Source organism: Danio rerio, chromosome 16 (assembly GCF_052040795.2).
Source record: "Danio rerio strain M-AB ecotype USA chromosome 16, GRCz13ab, whole genome shotgun sequence".
NCBI classification, from domain to species: Eukaryota; Metazoa; Chordata; class Actinopteri; order Cypriniformes; family Danionidae; genus Danio; species Danio rerio.
In genome coordinates, this window is record NC_141036.1 from 42622501 (window position 1) to 42646582 (window position 24082).

General features: G+C 35.0%; 2 protein-coding genes across 16 annotated transcripts in view; one reads left to right on the forward strand and one right to left on the reverse strand.

Moving 5' to 3' along the window:
* kiaa0319 (KIAA0319) overlaps positions 1–10703 on the forward strand; it is a 164656-nt gene extending 153953 nt beyond the window's left edge. For 5 of the 13 annotated variants that reach the window (XM_087287553.1, XM_087287550.1, XM_087287549.1 and 2 more), the window contains 8 exons: positions 1315–1466; positions 1559–1697; positions 3777–3936; positions 4745–4881; positions 5008–5130; positions 6456–6546; positions 6693–6784; positions 9897–10703. In XM_087287553.1, coding sequence (XP_087143679.1) covers positions 1315–1466; positions 1559–1697; positions 3777–3936; positions 4745–4881; positions 5008–5130; positions 6456–6546; positions 6693–6784; positions 9897–10057 — 1055 coding nt within the window. In that variant the 3' untranslated portion in view covers positions 10058–10703. Of the gene's footprint in view, positions 1–1314; positions 1467–1558; positions 1698–3776; positions 3937–4744; positions 4882–5007; positions 5131–6455; positions 6547–6680; positions 6785–9896 lie in introns of all 13 variants that reach the window. The other 8 variants (XR_015511808.1, XR_015511807.1, XR_015511806.1 and 5 more) reach the window with 5 other exon arrangements.
* A 156-nt stretch (positions 10704–10859) lies between these two features.
* aldh5a1 (aldehyde dehydrogenase 5 family, member A1 (succinate-semialdehyde dehydrogenase)) lies at positions 10860–24082 on the reverse strand. Of its 3 annotated transcripts, XM_087286064.1 has the most exons (11): positions 24010–24082; positions 23478–23726; positions 22743–22826; positions 22489–22659; positions 22020–22136; positions 20271–20414; positions 20016–20159; positions 18281–18439; positions 15803–15966; positions 14734–14792; positions 10860–13097 (listed from the first exon to the last, which is right to left on the reverse strand). In XM_087286064.1, the coding sequence occupies exons 1-11, from the start codon at positions 24076–24078 to the stop codon at positions 12889–12891; spliced, it is 1569 nt and encodes a 522-aa protein (XP_087142190.1). In that variant the 5' UTR covers positions 24079–24082; the 3' UTR covers positions 10860–12888.

Below are 24082 nucleotides of genomic sequence, written 5' to 3' on the forward strand. Positions count from 1 at the left end.
GTGTGTGTGTGTGTGTGTGTGTGTGTGTGTGTGTGTGGTGTGTGTGTGTGTGTACCATGTTTTCAGTGGTTGATTTAGGCTGGTGTCTTGTTCTTCATTGGTTATCCTTGTCATGTGGCTTGTTTCCCTTTGGTTGTGTCATGTCATGTGATCCTGTGTGTTTGATATAAATACCCTCATGTTACCTTGTCTAGCTTTGTTTGTGTAATCTCGGTTGATGAGTTTGTTGGTTTTGCCATGTCTTGTCAAGTTTCATTTCTGGTCAAATTCAGGTTTTGTTTTGTATTCATGCCAAGATTAGTGTTAAGTTCTTGTTTTGTTTGTTTTGCCCTTTTTGTTAATAAACTACATTTGGGTTCTTTTATGCTTGCTTTCAGTGGACTTCGTTACACATTGACTTCCATTGTAGGAAATGCAAACACTATGGAGGTAATGGTTACAGATTTTCAGCTTTCTTCAAAATGTCTACTTTTGTGTCCAACAAAGGAAAGAATCTTACAAAGGTTTGAAACAAGTGTTGAGAAAATGACTTTATTTTTGGGTGAACTATCCCTTTAACAAAAATAATTGCAATATTTGGATATGACTTTATAAAATGTTGAAACATTCAAAGTAACTAATAATAAATTGTAGGTGTTCGTATCAATACATGAGTCATAATGGAATGCTTAATGATTTTTGGAAATGGGCTCATTTTACAGTTCCCCTAGATTTAAACAGTTGAGTTTAACATTTTTTAATCCATTCAGCCAATTTCTGGATCTGGTTGAAGCTTTTTTTTTTTAGCTTAGCATAGGACATTGAATCAGATTAGACCATTAGCATCTTTTAAGAATTTAAATATTCTCAATTCAAATGAGTAGTGGCTTGTACCTGTAAACAAGATTCCATAAGTCATCTTAACAAGCGGATGTGATGGGATGCTGCACACAACTACAGATTTCAGAATTCAAATAGGTTTTATTTGCCAAGTGTGCACAAAACGATTTTGTGTGTGTTTTTCAGGAGTATATACACATAAGAAGGCAGAAGGACATTTAAGTAAGGGAAAAATGGAAATATTTTGAGTCAATTCGCATTGACTCTTTTAACTGTACAAACAAGAAATATTTTTATAAAAGTATTTACAATTGTTACTTTATTGGTTACAAAAACCAAAACAGTAAGGGTACTGAATGTGTCTGACCATAAGAAAACGTGTAGCAACTGATGTACTAACTATTTAAGTTGATATGGCTTGAGGAACAAAAAGTGTGTATGATGCCTGGTTTCACTTTTATCTTCACACAAACAGTTCTAATGTTAAATTCACAGCTAAAAGCCTGCCACTGGTGGCTCATGCCAGCGGCAGCCATACACTCACTTTGCCCAACAACTCTCTGGTGCTCAGAGGTTCAGTGTCCAACAGCGGACCAGCAAACGTGTCCTTTCTGTGGGTTAGAGATGAACAGAGCCCTGCTGCGGGGGTGAGTGATATTGTTGGATTGTTTTCTGTGTCATTTGCTGTGGCTCAGTGTTTTACCTTTCTTTGTCTTGTTTTCACATCTTTTGAGAGTAGGATGTGTTGTATGGTTCAGATCACGAGGCCTCGCTTTACCTTGCCAACCTGGTAGAAGGAACATACCTGTTCCAGCTGCGGGTCACCGATGTCCAGGGCCGCTCAAGCACGGCTACAGCCACTGTGGAAGTACGACCTGGTAAGATATTACTTACTTTTAATAGGAAGCAGCTGCTTGATGTTGTAAAGTAATTTATTTGACATATGTTTATTCCAGGATTCTTTTGATAGGATTCTTTGATAAAAAATTGTATAAAGTTCAAATGAACAGCATTAATTTGAAATAATTTGCAATACATGTTGTTATTGTGGCATTTGACCAATTTTTTTGCATTTTTGATGAACGCTCAAATGTCTGAGTCGTATTCTACTACAGAATGATGCTATACATCATAACCAACCTCATTAAATACTTTACTACCTTTAAATTCCCTTGAAATCAAAATGTCATTTTGGTTTGGTTTAATTTGTTAACTTTATAGCATAAAGTTATATATAAGCTATTGCTCCAAAACTTGACAAAATTCAAGCCAATTCCATTCAGCCAATGGGCTACATGCACAGCTAGTGTATTTCAGCCAACGGTAAGCATCATAATGTAATTAAAATACAATCAAATACACTTAAACATTCATTTAGTTTTTCAAGCATAAAATGAGATGACAGAAAGTGTAAACTCTAGCGCCGTCAGTGGAAGCAGGCTGGTGCAGAAACTCTATTGAAAATACTGGGGCAAAATACATTTTCATTATGAGATGGCTTTAAAAAAAAAGTCTGTGCGCGTAGACCCCATTTCCGGATCTGGCCAGAGCGCTTTTAGCTTAGCATAGATCATTGAATCAGATTAGATCATTAGCATTTTTTGAGAATTTATATTTTCCTAATTCAAATGATTGAACATATCTTATATTATATCTTCTCATTTAGAAGATTCAAACATTCAAAACTTGCAGTCACTTACATACACCGATATGACTGAGGGATTTTGATGACATTACACTGCACTTCTCTTCAGATATTCTGACCAATCAAATGCCCTCTAGAATCTGAAACACCCAATCCCCTACACTATAAATAAATACTAAAGTTGCAACTTAAATGAATCAACTGTTCACACAATTACAATGTTGTATATGATAAATGGCACATAGTGCACAATATAAGCTGACAAATAAATCAGACAATGGAATATACTTAACACTGGGGTGAATGAGGTCTGATTTTGGTACGCAGTCTGCTCCAGTCTAAAGACATGTAATGTAAATTTGTGGGAATAGCCAAACATAGCCAATGTATTTAAGTCTAAATGATTGATTTTTATTTTATGCCAAAAATCATTACAATATTAAGACAATTTTCCATTTTGTAAATTAATTAATTCATTTTCCTTCGGCTTAGTCTCTTATTATTCATAAGGGGTCACCACAGCGGAATGAACCGCCAACTTATCCAGAATATGTTTTACACAGCGTATGCCCTTCCAGCTGTAACCCATTACTGGGAAACACCCATACACTCTCACATGCACATCCATACACTATGGTTAATTTAGTTTATTCAATTTACCTATAGCGCATCTCATTGGATTATGAGGAAAACCAGAGCACCTAGAGCAGGGGGGTCTAAACTTGGTCCTGGAGGGCCGGTGTCCTGCAAAGTTTAGCTCCAACTTCCTCCAACAAACCAGCCTGGAACTCTGGTATACCTAGAAAGAGCTTGATTAGCTGGTTCAGGTGTGTTTATTGGGGTCGGAACTAAAATATGCAGGCAACCGGCCCTCCAGGACAGAGTTTAGACACCACTGACCTAGAGGAAACCCACGCCAACATGGTGAGAACATGCAAACTCCACACAGAAATGTCAACTGACCCAGCCGGGAGGCTGTAAAGTGATAGTGCTAACCACTGAGCCACTGTGTCGCCCATTTTGTAAATTTCCTTGAGAAAATCGTTTTTGGTTAGTAATATGCATTGCTTAGAACTTAATTTTGACATCTTTAAAGGTGATTTTCTTACTATTTAGATTTTCACCTTCAGATTTCAGTTGTTCAAATAGATGCATCTCGGCCAGATACTGTCCTTTCCTAACAAATCATACATCAATAGAAAGATTGTTTATTTTTTCATGCATACATCTCATTTACCAAAATTTAGCCTTATGGCTGATTTTGTGATCCTGGGTCACATATATTCTGCTTTTTGTTGATATTGATGTGCAGATCCGCGTGAGCGAGAGGAGGTGGAACTTGAGCTGCAGGTGAGCGTGGCTCAAGTCAGTCAGCAACAGAGAGACACAGTGATCAGACAGCTGGCCGCACTTCTGCATGTGTTGGACTCAGACATCGCACTAAAGGCTCTACATGGACAGTCTGACATCAGGTACAGTACATCTCACACATTAGCCAAACCACTCCAAATAAGGTCTTTTATTATAGAGGATCTGAAAGCATGAAGTCCAAAACTTCACTGAGTGCCTCAGACATTGTCTTGTTCAGTTTTAGATGCTTAAGTCTCAAGTCATTTAAAGAAATGGTCCACCCAAAAATGAAAATCCTGTTATTAACAACTCGCCCTCAAGTCGTTCTTAAAAGTCTTCATGCATCATCAGAACATAAATATTGATATTTTAGATGAAATCTGAAAGCTCTCTCATATTCCTCAGTAGACAGCAACAGTTCCAAGATGTTCAAAATCCAGAAATGGAAACATTCCATGTGACTTCAGTGCTTTAACTGTTATCATACAAAGCTCCAAAAACACTTTTGTCTTTACTCTCAGTTACACAATTACAAGAATTTATTAATTTTTCTCCCCCAAGCGACTGGTGTTATACTCAGAAACTATATACATATTATATATACAAAATAAGATAAACTTTAGAATGTTGGGCAAAAAGAAGCAAATTACTTCAATTGTATTTTTTGTTCCGGCTATGGGTGTCAATAGCTGCTTTTTCCAACATTCTTTAAAATAATATTGTTTTGTTTTCAACAGAAGAAATTCATTAAAAGTTTAGAACCCCTTGAGTGTGAGTAAATGCTATGGAAATTTTCATTTTTGAGTGAACTATCCCTTTAACTGACTAAACATGTAATTAATAATCCTAGTTTAATTAGGATTATTAAAATCCTATATTTTATACAATTATACAATTATATACAATTATAAATGTGCCTCCTGTGTTTAGCACAGTATTCAGGTTCTCGGTGCAGGGTCCTGATGGTTTGATCCCTGGCCCTAAACTTGCCCGCCTGCTGAGAAACCAGCTGTTGAGAGAGAAAAGCGACTTCTTGCTCTTTAGGGTCTTAAGAGTGGACACAGTCAGTGAGTGACTTGAATCCTTTACTAAATAATTTCACTAATGTTTTACAACAAAGGAGAATTAATTTATTGTTTAATTGACTTCATTTGAATGCAATCTTTCTTATATTATCTTAATGAACACTGCAGTGTGTTTGCTGCTGTGTTCTGGGCGTGGTCAGTGTGACCCCATTACAAAAAGCTGTTCCTGTGACCCTCTGTGGATGGAGAACCCCATCCGCCTCTTCATAGACGATGGAGAGAGCAATTGTGGTTAGTATGACCTTTCCTATTTAAATTAGCAATTTCAAATAGTGGTTAAAAAAAGAGGTAAGCAAACTAAGAAGGTGTGGTCACATTTGATGAAAACCTGTGTAGGTTCAGTAACTTTTATGGTGATGAATAGGTTATTTACATTCCGTTTTTTTTTGCTTCTCAACTCTTCATTTACTATTATGTGAAAGTTCACATTCTGAGTGGAAGTGGGCAGGGCATCAAGGCACATTTGAAGCCAAATTCTGCTTCAGTTTCTGTCTCAGGAGATAACTTATGATTGAATTTTGAAGGCAGCATAGAAGTGTCTTCACTTTTTCCCATATCTTACAGTCCCATGCATTCCATTTCCGACAGTTGAGCCAAAACAGAAATTAAACATGCTGTCTCAAAGTGTCTTTTGGGTTTTATTTTGTGTTAAAATGTACATTTCTGACCAACATTTTCCACTGATATTTCTAGCGTGAAGCCTAGTCAGTTTTCTAGTCAGAAATCAGTTTTACGACATGGCCTCTAGTCACTGAATCATAAGTCAGCTGCTGAACCAACAGATGGCAATAAAAGTGTTGGAATAAAGAATAAAGCTGTGCTGGCCAATCAGAAAAGAGATAAGTGTGCAAACTGATGCCTTGAGGCCAAAACTTACTTGAGTTATCAGAACGTGTCCGATTCATTCACCTGATACTGCATTTTGTGTGGACGAATGACCAGTTTTTAAAATACCTGTTTTTGTATGGACAGGGCCTGAAGTGCAATTATTGCCTCTAATTTTAAACGGAAAGAGCACAGACAAGGCCTTACATTTGTTAATATGAAGAGATTTCTTTTATTTGTCAAACCTATTTGATTTGGGGTTTGTCTGAAAGATTCAATTTCATTTTGTTATATTATTTCAGTGTTATATTCCAGCTTCACAAAGAAACGTAGCAACAGTGTAATGAAAGGACACCTCTTAATTCATTTTATAGTGTCTTCAATCTCATTTACTCAAAAAAAAGAAAAAAAAAAGAAAGAAAAACCTTGATAAAATCAAATTGTGAAATCACAAATCGTGAACCACAATGTATCATGTTACATCCTTGTGGATTTTGCATTTAGTAAAAGTTGGTCATGAAAATTCACCCTGTTATACATCTTAAAGATGCTTAGTTGCTGTGTGAGCAGTAATTCACGCTACACTATTTTATTGATAATAAATAAAATGTTACTAACGTGACCACATCTTGCCACTTTGTGCTGAGATGCTTAATTTCTGGTGGGATGTCATGAAAAGCTAGAATGACTGACAGCGGCTGAAATGCTGAGATGCTGTGTCCTCTCTGCAGACTGGAGTGTGCTGTATGTCACAATCTCTTGTTTTGTGACAATCATTTTCATCTTGTCCGTCAGCTGGATCTGCGTCTGCTGCTGTAAAAGGTGATAAAGGGTTTATCGTCATTCACTACAACTTAAAAGTTAGTTTAGGGTCAGATATTGACAAATATCATATTTATATATGTTCAATAAGATATTTTGTTGAGTGCGTTTTTATCTGAGGTACTTATGTGAAGGTCTGTTTTTAGGGAGAAGCGTACCAAAGTAAGAAAGAAAACCAAGTACACAATACTAGACAATATGGATGAACAAGAGAGGATGGAGCTTCAGCCAAAGTACAGTAAGTGTCATGAATGAATGATTAACAGCTGGTTCTGCATTAACTATGTATGATCCACCAATCAGACGATTCCTAACCAACAATAAAGAGCCAGGGTTTCCCACTACAGTCATCTTCGATTTGAAGAATCCCCCCTTCCACCCCTACTCCTCCACCTTTCCCTTCAAAGGGTTACAGGGTGGCCCAGTGATTAACACTGTTGCCTCACAGCAAGAATGTCACCGGTTCTAGTCCATTAACAGGCCGGCTGTCGTTTCTGTGCGAAGTTTATATGTTCTCTCCTGGGATAGCATGCCAAACTTGCTCTTTATCAATCAAAAACTAAGTGTGAACTCTTGAAAAAACCTTACTAGTAAAAAAAATAACCTAGTAGTAAGATTTCAGATAAGTATTAGTAGCTAATGAATGCATTTAATAGGTACAAGTATTAATTTAATAAGGACTATATAATGCGTAACTAATATCTAGGCCTTTCCCAGTGATGGGTTGCAGCTGGAAGGGCATCCGCTGTGTAAAACATATGCTGGATAAGTTGGCGGTTCATTCCACTGTGGCGACCCCTGATTAAAAAAAGGAACTAAGCCAAAAAGAAATTGAATGAATGAATAATATCTAGGCCCACATGAAATCTGCACGTGCAGATTTCCACTGATTTTTTGCCCATCATTAAGCCTATTTATTTACTTGTGTAAATTTATATTTCTTCAGTTTTAAAATTAATTACAGTAATATTATTGACTAATATGAAAATATTCATTTACAATACAGTTTGTAAAGTAATATTTTCTATCTATTATATGAGTGACTTGCTTTGTTTAAGAACAACAAGTGGATCTAATTGGATTTGCATTGTAAACATAAAAAAAAAAAATTAAAATGGTAATATGTTTCATATAAAGGGCGATTCAAAAAGAACCTGTCCACCAAGCCCTCCTGTTCTTTTCCTCCTCCTGCTTTGAGCAGATGTTTAGCTGAAATAAAAATCTGACTTTCAGCTAACTTTTTAAAATTAAACAGCGACAAAAGCCCTTCTCATCGGCACTAAAAGTGTTTTGGATAAAGCAGATCATTTCACTATAGACATTGATAACAGTACAATTTTTCCCTCCATGCAGGTAAAGAGTTTGGGTGTCATCTTGGATAGCACACTCTCATTTGAAGGTCACATTAATAATATTACACGTACTGCATATTTCCACCTGCGTAATATCACTCGTCTCCGCCCTTCTCTCACAACTAATAACACAGCCATTCTTATCCACGCATTAGTTACTTCACGTCTTGACTACTGTAATGCACTTCTTTCTGGACTTCCTTCCAAACTTCTCCATAAACTCCAACTGGTTTAGAACCATGCAGCTCGTGTCATCTCTAGGACCCCATCTCACGAGCACGTCACACCACTCCTCTATCAGCTTCATTGGCTTCCAGTAAAGTATCGAATTGATTTTAAAATATTACTTCTAACTTTCAAGGCACTTCATAATCTCGCTCCTCAATATCTCACTGAACTTCTCCATATCTACACCCCTTCTCGTACCCTTAAGTCAGCCAACAATTTCACCCTGGCACCACCTCGCACTCGACTGAGCAAAATGGGAGACAGATCTTTTAGTTCTATGGCTCCTAGGCTATGGAACTCACTTCCAGTAGATCTTAGGAGCAGTGATAGTCTTCACAATTTTAAATCACGTCGAAAGACCCATCTTTTTAAGCAGGCTTTTACTTAACAATTTTTTATCATGTTTTTATTATGTTCTTTTATATTCGCTATTGCGTTTTAACTTGTTTGGTCAATGATTGTTTTTAGTAAGGTTTAAGTTGTTTAGCATGTCTGCTGATGCTTACTGTAAGGCGACCTTGGGTGTCCAGAAAGGCGCCATTTATAAATAAAATGAATTATTATTATTATTATTATTATTACCACAAGTTTCGGGTTGATATCGCTCAAGCGTCTGGAGGGGGTCATATTTACCTTTAAGTACTCTTCACATTGATTAATTACCCAAAGTTCCATCATGTTTCTTTAATTAAATACAGATTTTTGAAGTCATAGTATTCTTTTTGAATCACCCTGTATTACATTTTTAGTTACAATACTTCCAAAATCATTTCGCATAAATCTAGATAGATTCTGTCTGGCCCTATAATATCTAATGAATAAATATAATAATGTTAGAGATTAAAAATATTGTCTTAATAGGTGAGTAGAAAAAAAATATTGCTAGAATCTAATAATTTAAGGCATAGTTGACTCAAAAAAATGGACATTTCCTCTCATTCAAGTGGTATATATATAGTTTTTTTTTTTAGTTTGGCTAGAACAAAAGCTTCTCTTTTACATTCATTAAAACAGTTTTTAAAGTCAATATTATTTGTTTCCCCTATTTTTCTTCTTTGATTTATTACAGAATATATCATTGTTCAATGACTTGCCTATTTAACCTAGTTCATCCCTTGAATGGCAATTTAAGCTCAACTACATTGTAAAACAAATAATCTAAAAATATGATATACTGTCATCATGACAAGACGAAAGAAATGAGTATGAGAATAGATATAAAAACAAAATAGATATTAAAATTATTGTTTAAAAATGTTGGAAAAAATAATAATTGAATTAAACTAAGTTTTAGTATACACTCAAAAAATGACTTATGCTGCTTGTTAAAACTATTTATTTTTAAATGAGTTAAAACAACACAATTCTTAAGTTGTTTTTGGGACAACCTAAAAAAAACATTAAGTTAACTTAATAAATCTGTGTTGGGACAGCATGAAGGAATCGTGTGTAACCCAGGATTTTTTTTTTTTTTTTTTTTGCAGTGTGGGTGTAAAAATGGAATACATAAGTCAACTGAATATTCCACCAAATACTGCTTTAACTTTTACTGCTAATATTGCTAAATTAAACATTGCAATTGTGTTATCTATAAACTAATATTACTATCAGAAAATCTTTTTTTGTGCAAAAAATAACAAAACAAAACAAAACTTAAAATTACAATTTACCACTTTGGAAAATCTAGACATATTCAGAGGCTTGTATTGTCCAGACGCCAAAGCTGTAAAACTGAAATAACTTTTTGTGTGTGTGTTTTGTCCTCTTCAGACATTAAACACAGAAGCACAGAGCACAACTCTAGCCTGATGATGTCTGAATCAGAGCTGGACAGTGAACAGGACAACATTTACAATTACGGGAGAGTCCAAAAAGCTCATAACAGAATCAGAAACGGAGACACTCTCAGCCTTTGCCCTGTGGAGAGTTGAGTCGCATGGACAAAAGGACATTTCTTCATCGTGGATACTTGCAGCACAGGGGTATTGCTGAATTTACCACTAATACAAAGACAGACAGAATTGAATGGGTGGCTAAACTTACCTACTACTGAATGCAGTTGGTATTGTAAAAACAACAACAAAACTGGTTTGCAGTAAGATACATCTGGACCTTAATTACTAATAGCATAATCCGCTTCAACATATAAAAAAGTCTTTGCATTCAACTCTATGCGTTTAAAAGTGCTTGTATGTTCAGTAATTGTTTTGTTATTTCTAAGATGCTCCGATCATAACCTTTGGGGAGATTCTGCAAAATAACTGATACATATAAAAGCAAAACGATGCTGTTCTTCTTTATGCAAAATCCTTTTATTTGTACTGAACTGTTTGAACTTTAATGTGCCTGACTGAAATGCTTTTATTTTTTTGAGATTTTGGTCTTGTCCTTGATTTTGAACACTGCACTGTGTCTTTTAGTGGCCTGGTTTTACAAACTTTACAAATGTCTGCTTTAGCTGGAATTGCAATCGAAGCCATTTGCCCCAGACATATTCTTTTAGTTTGTTTTAATGCAGCTGGAGATACACAAATATTAAAGAATAAAAAATACAGCCTTTTATAGAACCAAAAAAAAGAGTTCAGTTTTTATGAAACCAGTGTCACTAATGTAATGAATCTGGGATCATGTGAATAACAGTGTGTAAAATGTCATATTAATCTAATTTTTACAGAGGCTTTGTGCTGTATTTTCTTTGTACCCTTGTGTGTGTATCAGACAGAGAAGTTCACATTTAAGGTAAGAAAATTAATATATTTCTAAACATGTTCAATTGTATGACAATTAACAACACAATTATACACAACAATACAATGTTAAACAAGAATTCATATTTACAACAATTTGAAAAATATAACAGAAGATGGGATTTCATTAAAAAAACAAAAACAAATTGGCACTTATAACATTTGGCCACAATGACAAAGTTAACTTACTAGACAAATCTCGTTTTCGTATCAAGTCAGAACAATTTATATCTGTAAACATTATATCCCACCAGTCAATTCATTTATCATTAACAGGCTCGCTCTATTTCTAATTATAAAAATAGAACACTTAGTAAATTAGAAACATTTAAATCCATGCACATTTTAGTTCCTAAATATGCACAACAAAATTAATCATATTTTTGTTTGTTTTTCTATCCAGAATTAAATGGGTAAGGAAATATAAACTAGATACCAAATATATCTTTTCTGAAAAACAATAACACAAAATTTAACAGTGTTTGTTTTAGGGATGTTTTTACTTAAACATTATTTCAGTTATTTAAGAACAATGTGAACTCTTCTACAGTATGTTCTTATGGACAGAATCTCAGAGGACTTTTTTTAATAGCATATATCTAAGGGCCTGTTTCCACTGAGTGGTTTGCATGCTTTTATGGCTTCCACTGTCAAAACGTACCTAACAGCGAATCATACCATACCACTTATCAAATGAGTAGGGCCAGACAGAATCTGCAGGCATTTTTTGCTAATTCTGTAGAGAATTTTGTTAAAAATCAATTTTTTCTATTTATGCGGAATGATTTTGTAAGAATCATAACTAAAAACTTTAATATGTGAAATAAAACATATTACATTTTAAACTTTTATTTAATGTTTACAATGCAAATCCAATTAGAGTCACTTTATTTGGTAAACAAAACCAGTCTCTTATTTATTATATCTACTAAAAGACAGAAAATATTACTTTACAAACTGTTTTGTAAATTTATCATGTGAATATTTTCATATAATTCAGTAATTTTACTGAAATTAATTAAAAAACTGAATAAATACAAATTTACTCTAGTAAATAAACAAAATCAATGATGAGCTAAAAATCTGTGGAATTCTGTGCAGATTCTGTGTGGGGCTACCAATGGGTACCTAGCACAACAAAAGGGTACCAAAAGGTGGAGCAAAATGTGCAGCTGATTGCTATTAGTTTACAGAGATATGTCACTAGTGCGTACACAAGCCAGAGGAATGAAAACTAAGGAAGCGCCATTTTTAAATACACATCGTAGACATTACACTGTAATAATATGTACATATAATAATGAGCCATGGTCAACCTGAGCTCAAACAAACCTTGTCGTCATCTTGATGAACAGCCACAAAGCCAAAAAGAACAAAACCTGCCATGCTCAGTTTTTGAGGCCGTCTTAAAGCACGAGCGGTTTCACTTTTTCAATAGAGCTCGCGTGCACTTCTAAATTTGAAATAAACTTCTTGAGCTGATTAAAATAACGTCTGCGAGACTAAATGCATGCCGTGTGTAGTTTTTCGGTAATTGAAAACATATTGGAGACTGTAAGGGTCTGTATGTGTTCATATATGTTGCATTTATTTATTTATTTTATATAATTACAGACTTTAGAGTAAGCTATTTTGCACTAAAATCATTGATCTGAAGTTATAAATCAAATCATATTCATAGAAAGGTTAGTAATGAACATTTACACATTTTATGTGTATAAAGCATCTATTTGAGAAGTGCTTCTTATATGATATGTGAACAACCCTTACAGCTTTACTTTAAACATTTCCTCGAGCAAGAATGATGTCGACTAAAACTTTGTTGTACACCACGCCCACCATAAGGGTACGATTGGTACCCTTTTGGCAGTGGAAACATAAGCCTGATAAAGGTATCGTACCGTACCTCTCAGTGAAAACGGGCCATAAAGTACATCATCGTCATTTCCATATACTGAATAGTAAGACTAAAAGTGGGAATGATACACAGTGTTTTTCTGTAACTGCCATTGTTTTCAAGAGAGTCCCCCCAAACACATGTACTTGATTTCCAGATACTCATCAACGCCATATATGGATCCTTCTCTGCCCAATCCGGACTGTTTGATTCCTCCAAAAGGGGCTTCGGTGGTGGAGATCATGCCTTCGTTGACCCCGACCATCCCCACCTCCATCTGCTCTGCCACCCGCCAGATCTGAGCCATGTCCCTGGAGTAAAAGTAACCTGGACAAACAAAACGAATGAGAAAAGGCAACTAGCTGTATTCATTTACTTTACTTGCAGCCCTCTAATGGGGTGAATTCAATGAGGCTGAAGGGGAATGTGATATTTCTGGCCCTCCAAAAATATCATAATTCTTTCTATAAAATGGAGCAATATAATTTTTTGAAATTTGTCAAATTTGTTTAGACTAGGGCTGCACATTATAGTGAAATTTTGTTATTGGGATAGTGGTATATGCAATATCTCTATCAAAGCGGTAATTTTAATTTACTGTGTGTGCTACTTGTGTGTTGCATGTGTAGGTAGTTTACCCAAGTCTAAACAATCAGATGTGACCTGGCTATCTTTATACCCGCCTCTCCAGTAGGTGCTTTTTTACTATTGGCTAGAGTGGTGCAAAATGAACCTAGATCTTCAGAGCAGAGAGCTGAAAGTACATACTAATAACAGGAGTTAGGCCAAGTGAGGTTTCAGTAATTTATAGTGTTTTAAAATCTAAATGTTAGCACTTTGACAGTTTATTTGTTTTTTTTTTTAGATTTAATTAGATCTGAAAAATATCTATTTTTGTATGAGTAATAGCTAATAAAAATAGCATTTCTCTAGGGCAGAGATGCCCAAACTAGGGCCCACAGGCCAAAGTTGGCCCATGGTAACCTCTGCTTTAGCCTGCCATCCCATCTGAGAAGAGAGGGAGAATGATGGGGATGCTTTAGAGATTGTCATTTTAAATTTAATGTAACCTTTTATTTGTTTGTTTTAATGTTAAGCTACAAAAAAGCAAACTGAAGTTAAACATTTAAACTTTAATGGTGTCAATTAATCAGATTTAATTTAAAATGTAAGGCAGATTCTGCTTGACTAGTGTATTCACCATTGAATTCCACTGTGCTATAAATGTGACTGCCTATGTTTTTATTGCAATAATTATAATTTAAAAAGATACTGCATTAGGAATTATGATTCAAAGTAATGTTTACTGTTTATTTTTAAATATAAGGAAATTATCATGGCAACTTTAAATGTAAAATAGTTTGGTATGTTCATCTTCAGCCCACAGCTACTGTATCAATGATATTTGTTTTTTGGCCCTTCATATGAAAAAGTTTGGGCACCCCTGATCTGGGGAAATGTTAAAAATCGCAAGACATATAATTATTGTAATATTCAACAACAACTGCATATTTTTCCAGTATTGTGCAGCCCTAGTTTTGACAATGTGTTTTGAATAGAATAGCTTTAAATGAATGATAAAGGGCCTTGTACACCAAATCTGCATTCGTGCAAAACTACTTTGATGTTTTTATTATTATTTAATATAATAAAATATTGAAAATATTACATAAATACTGTTATTTTATTTTATTTTATTATTACTATATATAATACTTTTATATCCTACACCATCTATATAATGATTGGTTAATTTGCCAAATTGTGATTAACTATCTAAATTCTAATGTTATCAATTGTATGAGACTTTCAATCAGTTGCTAATTGTCTTACAGTAGCATGTTCGGTAAAAAATAAACAGACAACTGCAACAATTGCAACAAAACAATTGCAACAAAAACTTGAAAAAAAAAAAAAAAAAACGTCTTACAAAAACATGATTTATTTGCACAGATGGACAAACCTGCTAAACCAACAGGAGAAGCATTGGCAATGGCAAGTGCCTCCTGTTCTGTGTTGAACCTGGCGAAGAAAAGAAACAAACAAAAAAACATCAGCAGCTGGCAGAATCAATAAGATGAAATGTTACCCATTAATAATATTATACTATAATAAACATCATGCTCTTTGTCATGTTGACCTTTAAGGTGCGCAATGAGATTAGCAATGTTAATTTTTTTAGCCTAAGTTCCAGCTCTAAAAAAAAAAAAAGTATTTTCCTGCCATTTGATTTGCAGGATATATTAGGACATGTATAACCTGTGATGCTTATTTTTTTTTATTATTCTGAGACTAAATAAAGACTCTGTACAACTGGGTTATACATAAAGCAGCTACAACACATGATGAGGTAAATGACAGCAGCTAAAAGGCATACAGATGCAATGCAACCTCTGTTTATACAGTTTATTAGTGCGACTCACACGAGTGATGGATTCTCTTTGGTAACAACCATTGTATATCTATATATAGTATATATTTTAAGCTGCTGTGATGCAAGTAGGTCGATTGCACCTATTTAGTGTCTCATCAAACTGTGTGACCCCTCGCAGAAGCTCCATGAGTCTTCCGCATATTCATACCAGCTTTGTGACAATTAAAATACCCCACAAATCATGCTGAAGAAAATGAACGAGCAAGAGAACAGAATGCAAGAGACATGTGTAAGGGATAATATTCAACATCCTTCATTTATTCTCTAGGAGATCTCCACTTAAATATCATACTTAGAGGAAAATTGTGCTTTGTGCATTATACAGCTTAAAGCACCAGAATCCGTACACAATATCAGCCGATCACCATGACAAGGAATCGGTACTTAGTATTGGCAATAAAAATGCTGATCAGAGCATCCCTAATGTGACTGTAAAGTACAAAATTCAATTCGAGTAAACGCACTGGATGAAAACAGTAGCAAATTATTTACGCAAAATGACATTTTCTTATACAAGTTACATCTGCAACTTTGGGTAGAAACATCTAAAAGCTACATAATAATATTGTGAAGTTATATAAATTAAAAAAACACTCACTTAACAACTGGAATAAGAGGTCCAAAGGTCTCCTCTCTCATACAGAGCATGTCAGAGGTAACGTTGGACAGCAGCGTCGGCTCCATGAAAGAGCCCTGCAGTCTCTTTCCACCTCGAACTACGACCGCTCCATGATCCACAGCGTCTGCAACCTGCTTCTCCACCTGAAACAAACACCACCATTAAACTCAGCAGCTCAATATCCCTGAGAGTGGCAGAATATTTTACTCCTCCGTCTGATCTGAAACCCATTCATTTGTGTACATATACAGAAAAAGGTGGAATGACACAACTAGACCATTTTAAGGGATGTAAACAATATCAATGGTCCTAATGTATTTCCTGTATTCAATATTTAATTTCCAAAGCTTCCAAAAATCCAAAAAGGTGCACATATCGATAAATAATATTATGGCAGCCATTTTAACATTAAGATACGATTAAATTGCATCTCGTCACAGTTATGAAATAATTTAGCAACAAGCAGGTAATGTCCATGGGCCAGTGACATCACCACATTGAAATGTTGTGTAAATGAAAAACTGCAAGAGATAAACCCAAGCATATATGATTTTTGATGATGACGATTTTCAAATTGTAGTTTTGAGACTATGACCAAACCAATTACACTAGATGGCTGAATTGGTCACTCTAGGATATCGCATTTATGTTTATTGAATGACGCACCATTAATATCATTCGTTACAATGTGAAATTTTAAAGAGTATTTGAAAAGATTTTCAGGTAAAACTTTATTTTGATGCATTTGAGTATTAGTAGACTGTCTGCTTAATATCTGTTCAACAGACATTTAACTTACACTAACCCTAACCCAAACCTAACAGTCTACTTATAATCTAATAAGAATTAGTTGCAATGTAACAAATTTAATAAACGGACCATCAAAATAAGGTGTGACCGATTTTTTTTATAACGCAGGCACTCTGATGGATGTTTTTTTTTTTTAATGTACCCAGGAGGAAATTTAAGCTATTTATCATATATCGAACTGAAAATTCATATCTTTATTGGTCATTATTATTTTTGCATCAAATTATGAAGTTTTATTATGTATTTATGTAATGTTTTATCTGTATCAAAGAACTTGCCATGAAATAGTCATAAGTTGCTGAAGTGGCAATAAATAAACTAACAAACAGACAAAAACTCACTGGCTCAACCAAATTTCCAATATAAATTTAAACCAGAATTTATGCAGGCAGCCTCAACATTTGTTACAGATTGGAAAAACGGAACACAGAATTAAACTGTCAGAACAAATTCATCTTCATAACGTGAGATGACTAGATCATGTCAGATCAAAAGGTACAGAGATTACAATCATCCAAAACTAACTGACGACTGTTGTGTATTTATTTATTTCTTTATGTTTTAATGCCATATCAGCAGCATTGGCTTTATTCATCGCAACACTTGAACTAATTATACTAATATATTGCATTTAATATATAATTTACAATCAAAACTGTTTCTTAATCAATTAATTCATTGCACAATAAATAATTGATTAATTAAAAAATAAATGATTAATTAATAATAAAAGCGGCGACGCAGTGGTGCAGTAAGTAGTGCTGTCGCCTCACAGCAAGAGGGTCATAGGTTCGAGCCTTGACTCAGTTGGCGTTTCTGTGTGGAGTTTGCATGTTCTCCCTGCGTTCGTGTGGGTTTTCCTCCGGGTACTCCGGTTTCCCCCACAGTCCAAAGTCCATAGTGTATGAGTGTGTGTGAGAATCCCAGAGATGGGTTGCAGCAGGAAGGGCATCCGCTGCGTAAAAATGTGCTGGATAACTTGGGGTTCAATCAGCTGTGGCGACCCCGGATTAATTAAGGGACTAAGCCGACAAGAAAGATGAATGAATGAATTAATAATAATAAAAAACAACACAGATAAAAAGGCATAGAAATTGTTTGTTTGATTGATAACAATTCTAAAATTCCTCCAATTTTTCCCCTTAAAACATTTCCTAAATAAAAATGTTCTCTACTATAATTTATATATACATTCTATTCAAATGTTTTATCGTCAAATATTCTTACACAAATCACACATTTTTTCCCCCCCTTTCAATAAATATGCGTGTGCAAGTCTTGTACTGCCTGATCGTGTCTATTTTTTAAAACAGTACATTTTTTTCATTTACAAATTGATTCCAACTGTTAGTAAAACAATTTTACACAACTATCAATACTTTGCTGGTTCAACCTCAATCTCAATGATTCTCCTGTGCTGCCGGAAAATTTTTTAAATAAAATTTGTCACTGTTTACTTTTATTTTGCCATCCACTCTTACATAAATAAACTATAGTTTTCTGCACCCAATAGTAAAAAAAAAAAAATCATATTTAATCAGATGTCTAAGTCGTGTGTTTGGCCTGTATGCTTGTGTTGCAGAGTGACTTGAATGTTTGCATCCACCAGAATCATAAGTTGCTGTATCTGTTGTTCCCATGATGCACCTTTTCTGCGGCGCGTGAGTTGATAAGAGGCCCCTGTGTGGTGCTGGGCTCGGATCCGTGGCCAAGCTTCAGCTCTGCATCCATAGTCTTCGCCAGCTTCTCCACGAAAGCATCATGAATGCCAGTCTGGACCAAAAAGCGGTTGGAGCACACACAGGTCTACAGAAAAGATGCATTACAGGTGAGAAATGAAGTGGAGATGCTTATGGTTATAATAATGCAATATACCTTCAGGTACTTGCCTTGTTACAGAAACATGATGAGTACTTGCAAGTTCAATATATCATATATTAAAGGGATCATTTTACCTCTCAAAAAGCTGTATATAATTACCATTTACTTGGTTCCAAACCTGTTAGTTTTTTATTTATTTATTTTTTTTTTTTTTCTGTTGAACACTATAAAAGATATTTCGAAGCATGTTAGAAACTGGTAGTGATTAATTAAAACAGGAAAAAATAAATACTATGGATTAGGGCTTGGCCGATAAACAATATTACATCGCTTAGCAATAAAATTTATGTGAATAACAATGATAAGCTCTGGACTTTATTTTACTCTTTATTAATCTAAGAGCCAATCACACAGCGGAAATGTGCAAAAATGGAAATTTAGAAGTGTTGAGGTTAGAAATAGATCAGCCACCGAAATTAGGTTATGCTATTTAAAGAACCCTCTAACTTGTGGCTTCAGTCATTGTTGGGGTAATCTTAAATCTGGAAGAATTAACAACTGATATTGAAATGTATATTGTTGTTGTTCAATATGGAAAAGAATTAATAGAGATTGCATTTTTGCCATATCGCCCAGCCCTACTATAGAAGTCAATGGCTACTGATTTTTAACATTCTTCAAAATATCTTAATTTTCATTTAAGAGAAAGAATAAATAATCCAGTAATTGGTGGTTCATTCCACTGTGGCGACCCCTGATTAATCAGGGATTAAGCTGAAGGATAGAATGAATTAACTGTTTTTTTCAAATGAAGGTTAAGTAAATGGTCATAGATATACACTAGATATCGCATAGGGACCCTGAGCATGCGTCAATAGCCACATTGGTACAGTGCTCCCAGGACAAATGTCATTCAACCGCACTAGTCAAGACTGTGCTTTATTTTCTTTTTTTGCTCGTTACTACACCCGTAGACAGCGCTAAAGTCCCGCATCTTCACTTAATAACACTAAGGCTGAACATTTCATAGGTAATATTAAGTTTTTTTCTGTTTTTGTATGTTCTGAACTTTTGTGCTAATCAGGTAACGTTATTGATGAAAACAGTCACTTTCTGCATTCACCATAAGGCAAAGCAGCTCCAACTTGCACTAAACACTTGGCTTATGCTAGTTTTGTTGAATAAAGCCGACATTATATAAAATTATATCATATAAAAATTTTATTAACTACCACATAATTAAATATAAATGCCTTTTGGGGTTAACTTATTAATTTAAACTATAATATAATTTATAATAAAATATACTAATGTAATTTAAAATGAACATGCTGTTACACTAATTTAATTATTTATCATGTCAGTAAAATTATTATTTAGTATAAAGTAAAAAAAAATACACTACTTCAATTAATTAAAAACAAATTTATTAACATTTAAATTTGTGGTGAATTATTATCAGATAAATAAATAATCTGTTACCTAATGTTTCAGCAATTTTTTGAAATAAATTCCAAGCATAAATAAATAAGCAATGGTGCAAGATTGAAACAGCACTTACTTGTCCTGAGTTTCTGAATTTTGAGCCCATGGCTCCTGCAACAGCTTTATCTACATCAGCGCTGTCAAACACAATAAAGGGAGCATGTCCTCCCAATTCCATGGAGACCCTTTTCACAGTTCCTGCAGCATGTCTTAATAAAACCTGCATATAAAATGTTTGCTTAAATTATTAGCAAATTATTCATTATAACAGTGAAAAAAGTGAACAATGTTGACTGCACATAGCAGCCTATTGTCCAGAGTGGATGTTTACCTTGCCAGTGGCTGTGGAGCCGGTGAATGAGATTTTGGCTACTAGAGGGTCTGTGCAGAGCAGCTCTCCCACAGCGGGCGTCTTCTCTCTTGAACAGGGCACCACGTTAAACACCCCAGCAGGAATGCCAGCCTGAACCGACAGCTGCAGAGGAAGACAACATTCAGAAATTTGGAGTCAGTATTTTTTTTTTGAGTAGTCTTTATGCTCACCAAAATAATGTCTTAAAATAGAAATTAAGTTATCTCTAGCTGAACTGCTGAATCAATGTCACATATCAAAAATTATTCTGATTTGTTGATTTTTATGAAACGGGTAAATTGTTGTTTTGCTCAACACTGTGTTCTATTCAGACATTTTTAACAATTGTTTAATTATAATGAAAGCTTGGACAACAGTATCCAGACCTTGACAGCAATAATCTCATGTACCCATAATGTTTTTTTAATGTAAAAATATTTGACATACGTTTAAACAACCTTCATCTTTTTAGCTACAGTTGATAAATTATATAAGATCTTAAAATGAGTTAAAGGTAAACTTAGAGCTGCACAATATGGCGTTTCAGCATCGATATCGCAATGTAAAAGTCTGCAATAGCCACATCACAAGGATCTGCAATGTAGTTGGAACTTACTTTACAGTTAACATAGTGGAGTAATTTCACATTTTAACCTTAGAGTGAAAGTTTATTATTTGAATGTGTTTCAAGACCTGACTGTATGAATTTAAAGCTATTTGGGCAAAATAAATGAAACTAATTAAGTTTGTGGCTTAAAGGTTAATTGTACATTATATAATTATTCACTCAATTAAAATGATACAGTGTTATTTTTAAAATTATACATGGTGATTATTTAATTTCTGCTTCTGAACATTGCTCGACTCCCCAGAAAACCACAAGTTGTTTATTTGCATCTTTTCTCTGTTGTATTTAAAGGTGCTGTATGAAAGTTTTTGACTCTTCTAAAGAATACAAATACCATAATATGTTTGCAGAGATTTAAGGAAACATGCTAAGTGAACATTCTTGTTTATCTGAAAAATAATGCTAAAGTCAGATATTCTGCTTGAAATGTGTTTTCTGTGCCAGAATGCTGTCTTTGTTTTGGTTCTTTTAACCCGCCTAGATCTGAGGTGAACTATCTGCTGCTTCTTTCAGTAGTATGACAGTAAATGTCAGGTAAATGGAATTTAAACTCACGTTATTAGCATTTAACTCTGATTAAAGCACATGAGGCATACCTGAGGTGATCATGGTCAAAGTTTTCTGTTGTTTACCTATGAGAGCCGTTTCTAATATATCAATTCGAGGTGATGGTTCGGACAAAAACTCCTTTTAATATGGAAAATATTTCTTCTATATGGTGCCGTTGCTTTTATTTAGAACATGTTTTAAAATCAGCCTTTAGGCTCGATGACTTACTCCTGTTAGTCATCTGGCAACCTGCACTATTGGGGGGTTTGTTTTGATCCAGGAATGCAATCCACTGGGTGTCAAACTTGCATAATGCGCCTTTAACTTTGCTTGTCATTTTTCTAAATGATAGATTGTGGAGATCGATCTACAATTATGAATTATTTCTGTGAATTATTATTATCTATTTTCTATATCTGCTGAAATTGCATTTGTCACAATGTATATCGCAATGAATGAAAATTATGCAATGTCAGTATTTTTTTTTTCCAATATCGTGCTGCCCTTGGTGAACTATCCCTTTAAGTAGGATTCAATGGGTACAGACTGACCTCAGCGAGGGCCAGTGCAGAGAGAGGCGTATCTTCAGCCGGCTTCACCACTACAGTACAGCCCACTGCAAGTGCAGCCCCAACCTTCCTGGTTATCATGGCGCTTGGGAAATTCCACTGTAAAGAGGGTAAACTTCACTGAAAGCTGACAGTATTAAAGAGGTCATGAAATGGGAATTCAAAGTTGCCCTTAGTGTGAAATGTAAGAGATCTTTACTCTGTTAAAAATATCCCGCAAGTCTAATGCCTAAAACATCCTCCTCATGATAAACAAACCACCAATAATTAAGCAGTAAAGGGGCTCATAGGGGACTTTGTAATAATAGATTTTTTTTACTTAGACATTATAAGTGAGCCTCAAGGAGCCCAATAAAAAAAAATGTAATCCATATCCATGACACTCTTCATGAAATCTCACAGATGCTAAAGCATGAAGATGTTGTTATTAAAACAAATAAGGCATTCTCACAGGTGTAATGATGGAAGCCACTCCAACTGGCTGCTTGAGGATCAGGATCTTGCGGTCTTTGGCTGGAGCCGCGACGATGTCTCCATACACACGCCTGGCCTCTTCAGAAAACCACTCCAGAAAAGAGGCAGAGTACGTCATTTCACCAAGAGACTCCTTCATGGGCTTCCCCTGCACACACGTACAGTGTCTCTTAATATCTTGATGCTTGTAAATGGGTAAGTGAAGTGGTTGTAATCGGGCAGTGTACTTACACATTCTGCTGTGATCAACTTGGCAAGATCTTCCCTGTGCTGAATGATCAGATCAAACCATTTTCTCAGCAAAATACTTCTTTCCTGCAAAGAGCATACAACTTTCAATCATGATGAATAAAGTTCAAATTTAAATACATGCATAATTGTATTTGTTAAAATTATGGTAAAAAAATAATAAACAGTAATATAGTATATTTATTAGAATATTTTACTAACATAGAAGAGTAACAGGATATTTTATAATTCTATGATGCTGATTTGGTTGCTCAAGAACTGTTTTACTGCTTATTTTATGGACAGAAAAAAAATTTTAAAATGTTTTTTCACAATAAGATACTTAAAATTATATTTGAGGAATGTATAATTAATAAATATTTTATGTAGTTTTAATGTTTTCATATTTTTTTAAATATTGATATTATAATTACATTTTTCCCTTTCAAAACTGGGAAAACGTGCTTTGTTATAAATATGCTTTGCATTAAAAGTGGCTTTACTCAAAATAATGGTTGAATTAATGGAATTTATCAGGTTGCAGATGTTTGTTTTTCCAGATATCCGAGTACCATAGTTAAATAAATACCACGCTATATATTAAAGCATAAAGAAACTACAATATAACACCAGATCGTTTTGGCATTTTAAAATAATACGTACCTTGGTACCTTCTTGTAAACAATTATGTGTCAAATGCAGTTTTGCATATAAGTAACGTGTCCATAAGCAGCTCACCTTGGCCGTGTGGTTCTTCCACAGGTTAAAGGCTTTGTGCGCGGCGTTGACAGCGTCCTGAGCCTCTTTTGTACCGCAGTCCGAGACTTTGGCGATCTCCTCTCCGGTGGCTGGATCAAAGACGGGGAAGGAGGAGGCCGCGGACACCCAGCGCCCGTCTATGAAGCCTTCAGTCCGCAGGAGCGACGCGGACACATCGAGGCTGTACGGCCGCTGCAACTGCACCATGCTCGGTAAGCCAGTTAACACCTGCCGGAGGACACACCGACCTCTTGAGAGACATAAACTGGCCATGATAAACAATGACACACTCCTATATCTATAAATATATAGATATGTATGTGCAGGAGGAGCTTAGTCCAGTGAAAGAACGAGAGCAGTCGCTCTTAACATGCGATTTTAAACTCGTTTGTAGCAATTACATTCTCCTCTCGACTGTTTATGTATGCGAGAGAAGATTCTCGGTTATTAATTTCCGCTAAACACGTAGTTCTTTCGACTGCTTATGCATGCAACTCTGCGTTTCACTCACTGCAAACTGCAAAGCAGGAAATGTCAACACTCTAGTGTTGATTGGCGACGTTAGCGGCGTCCGATTCATGAAT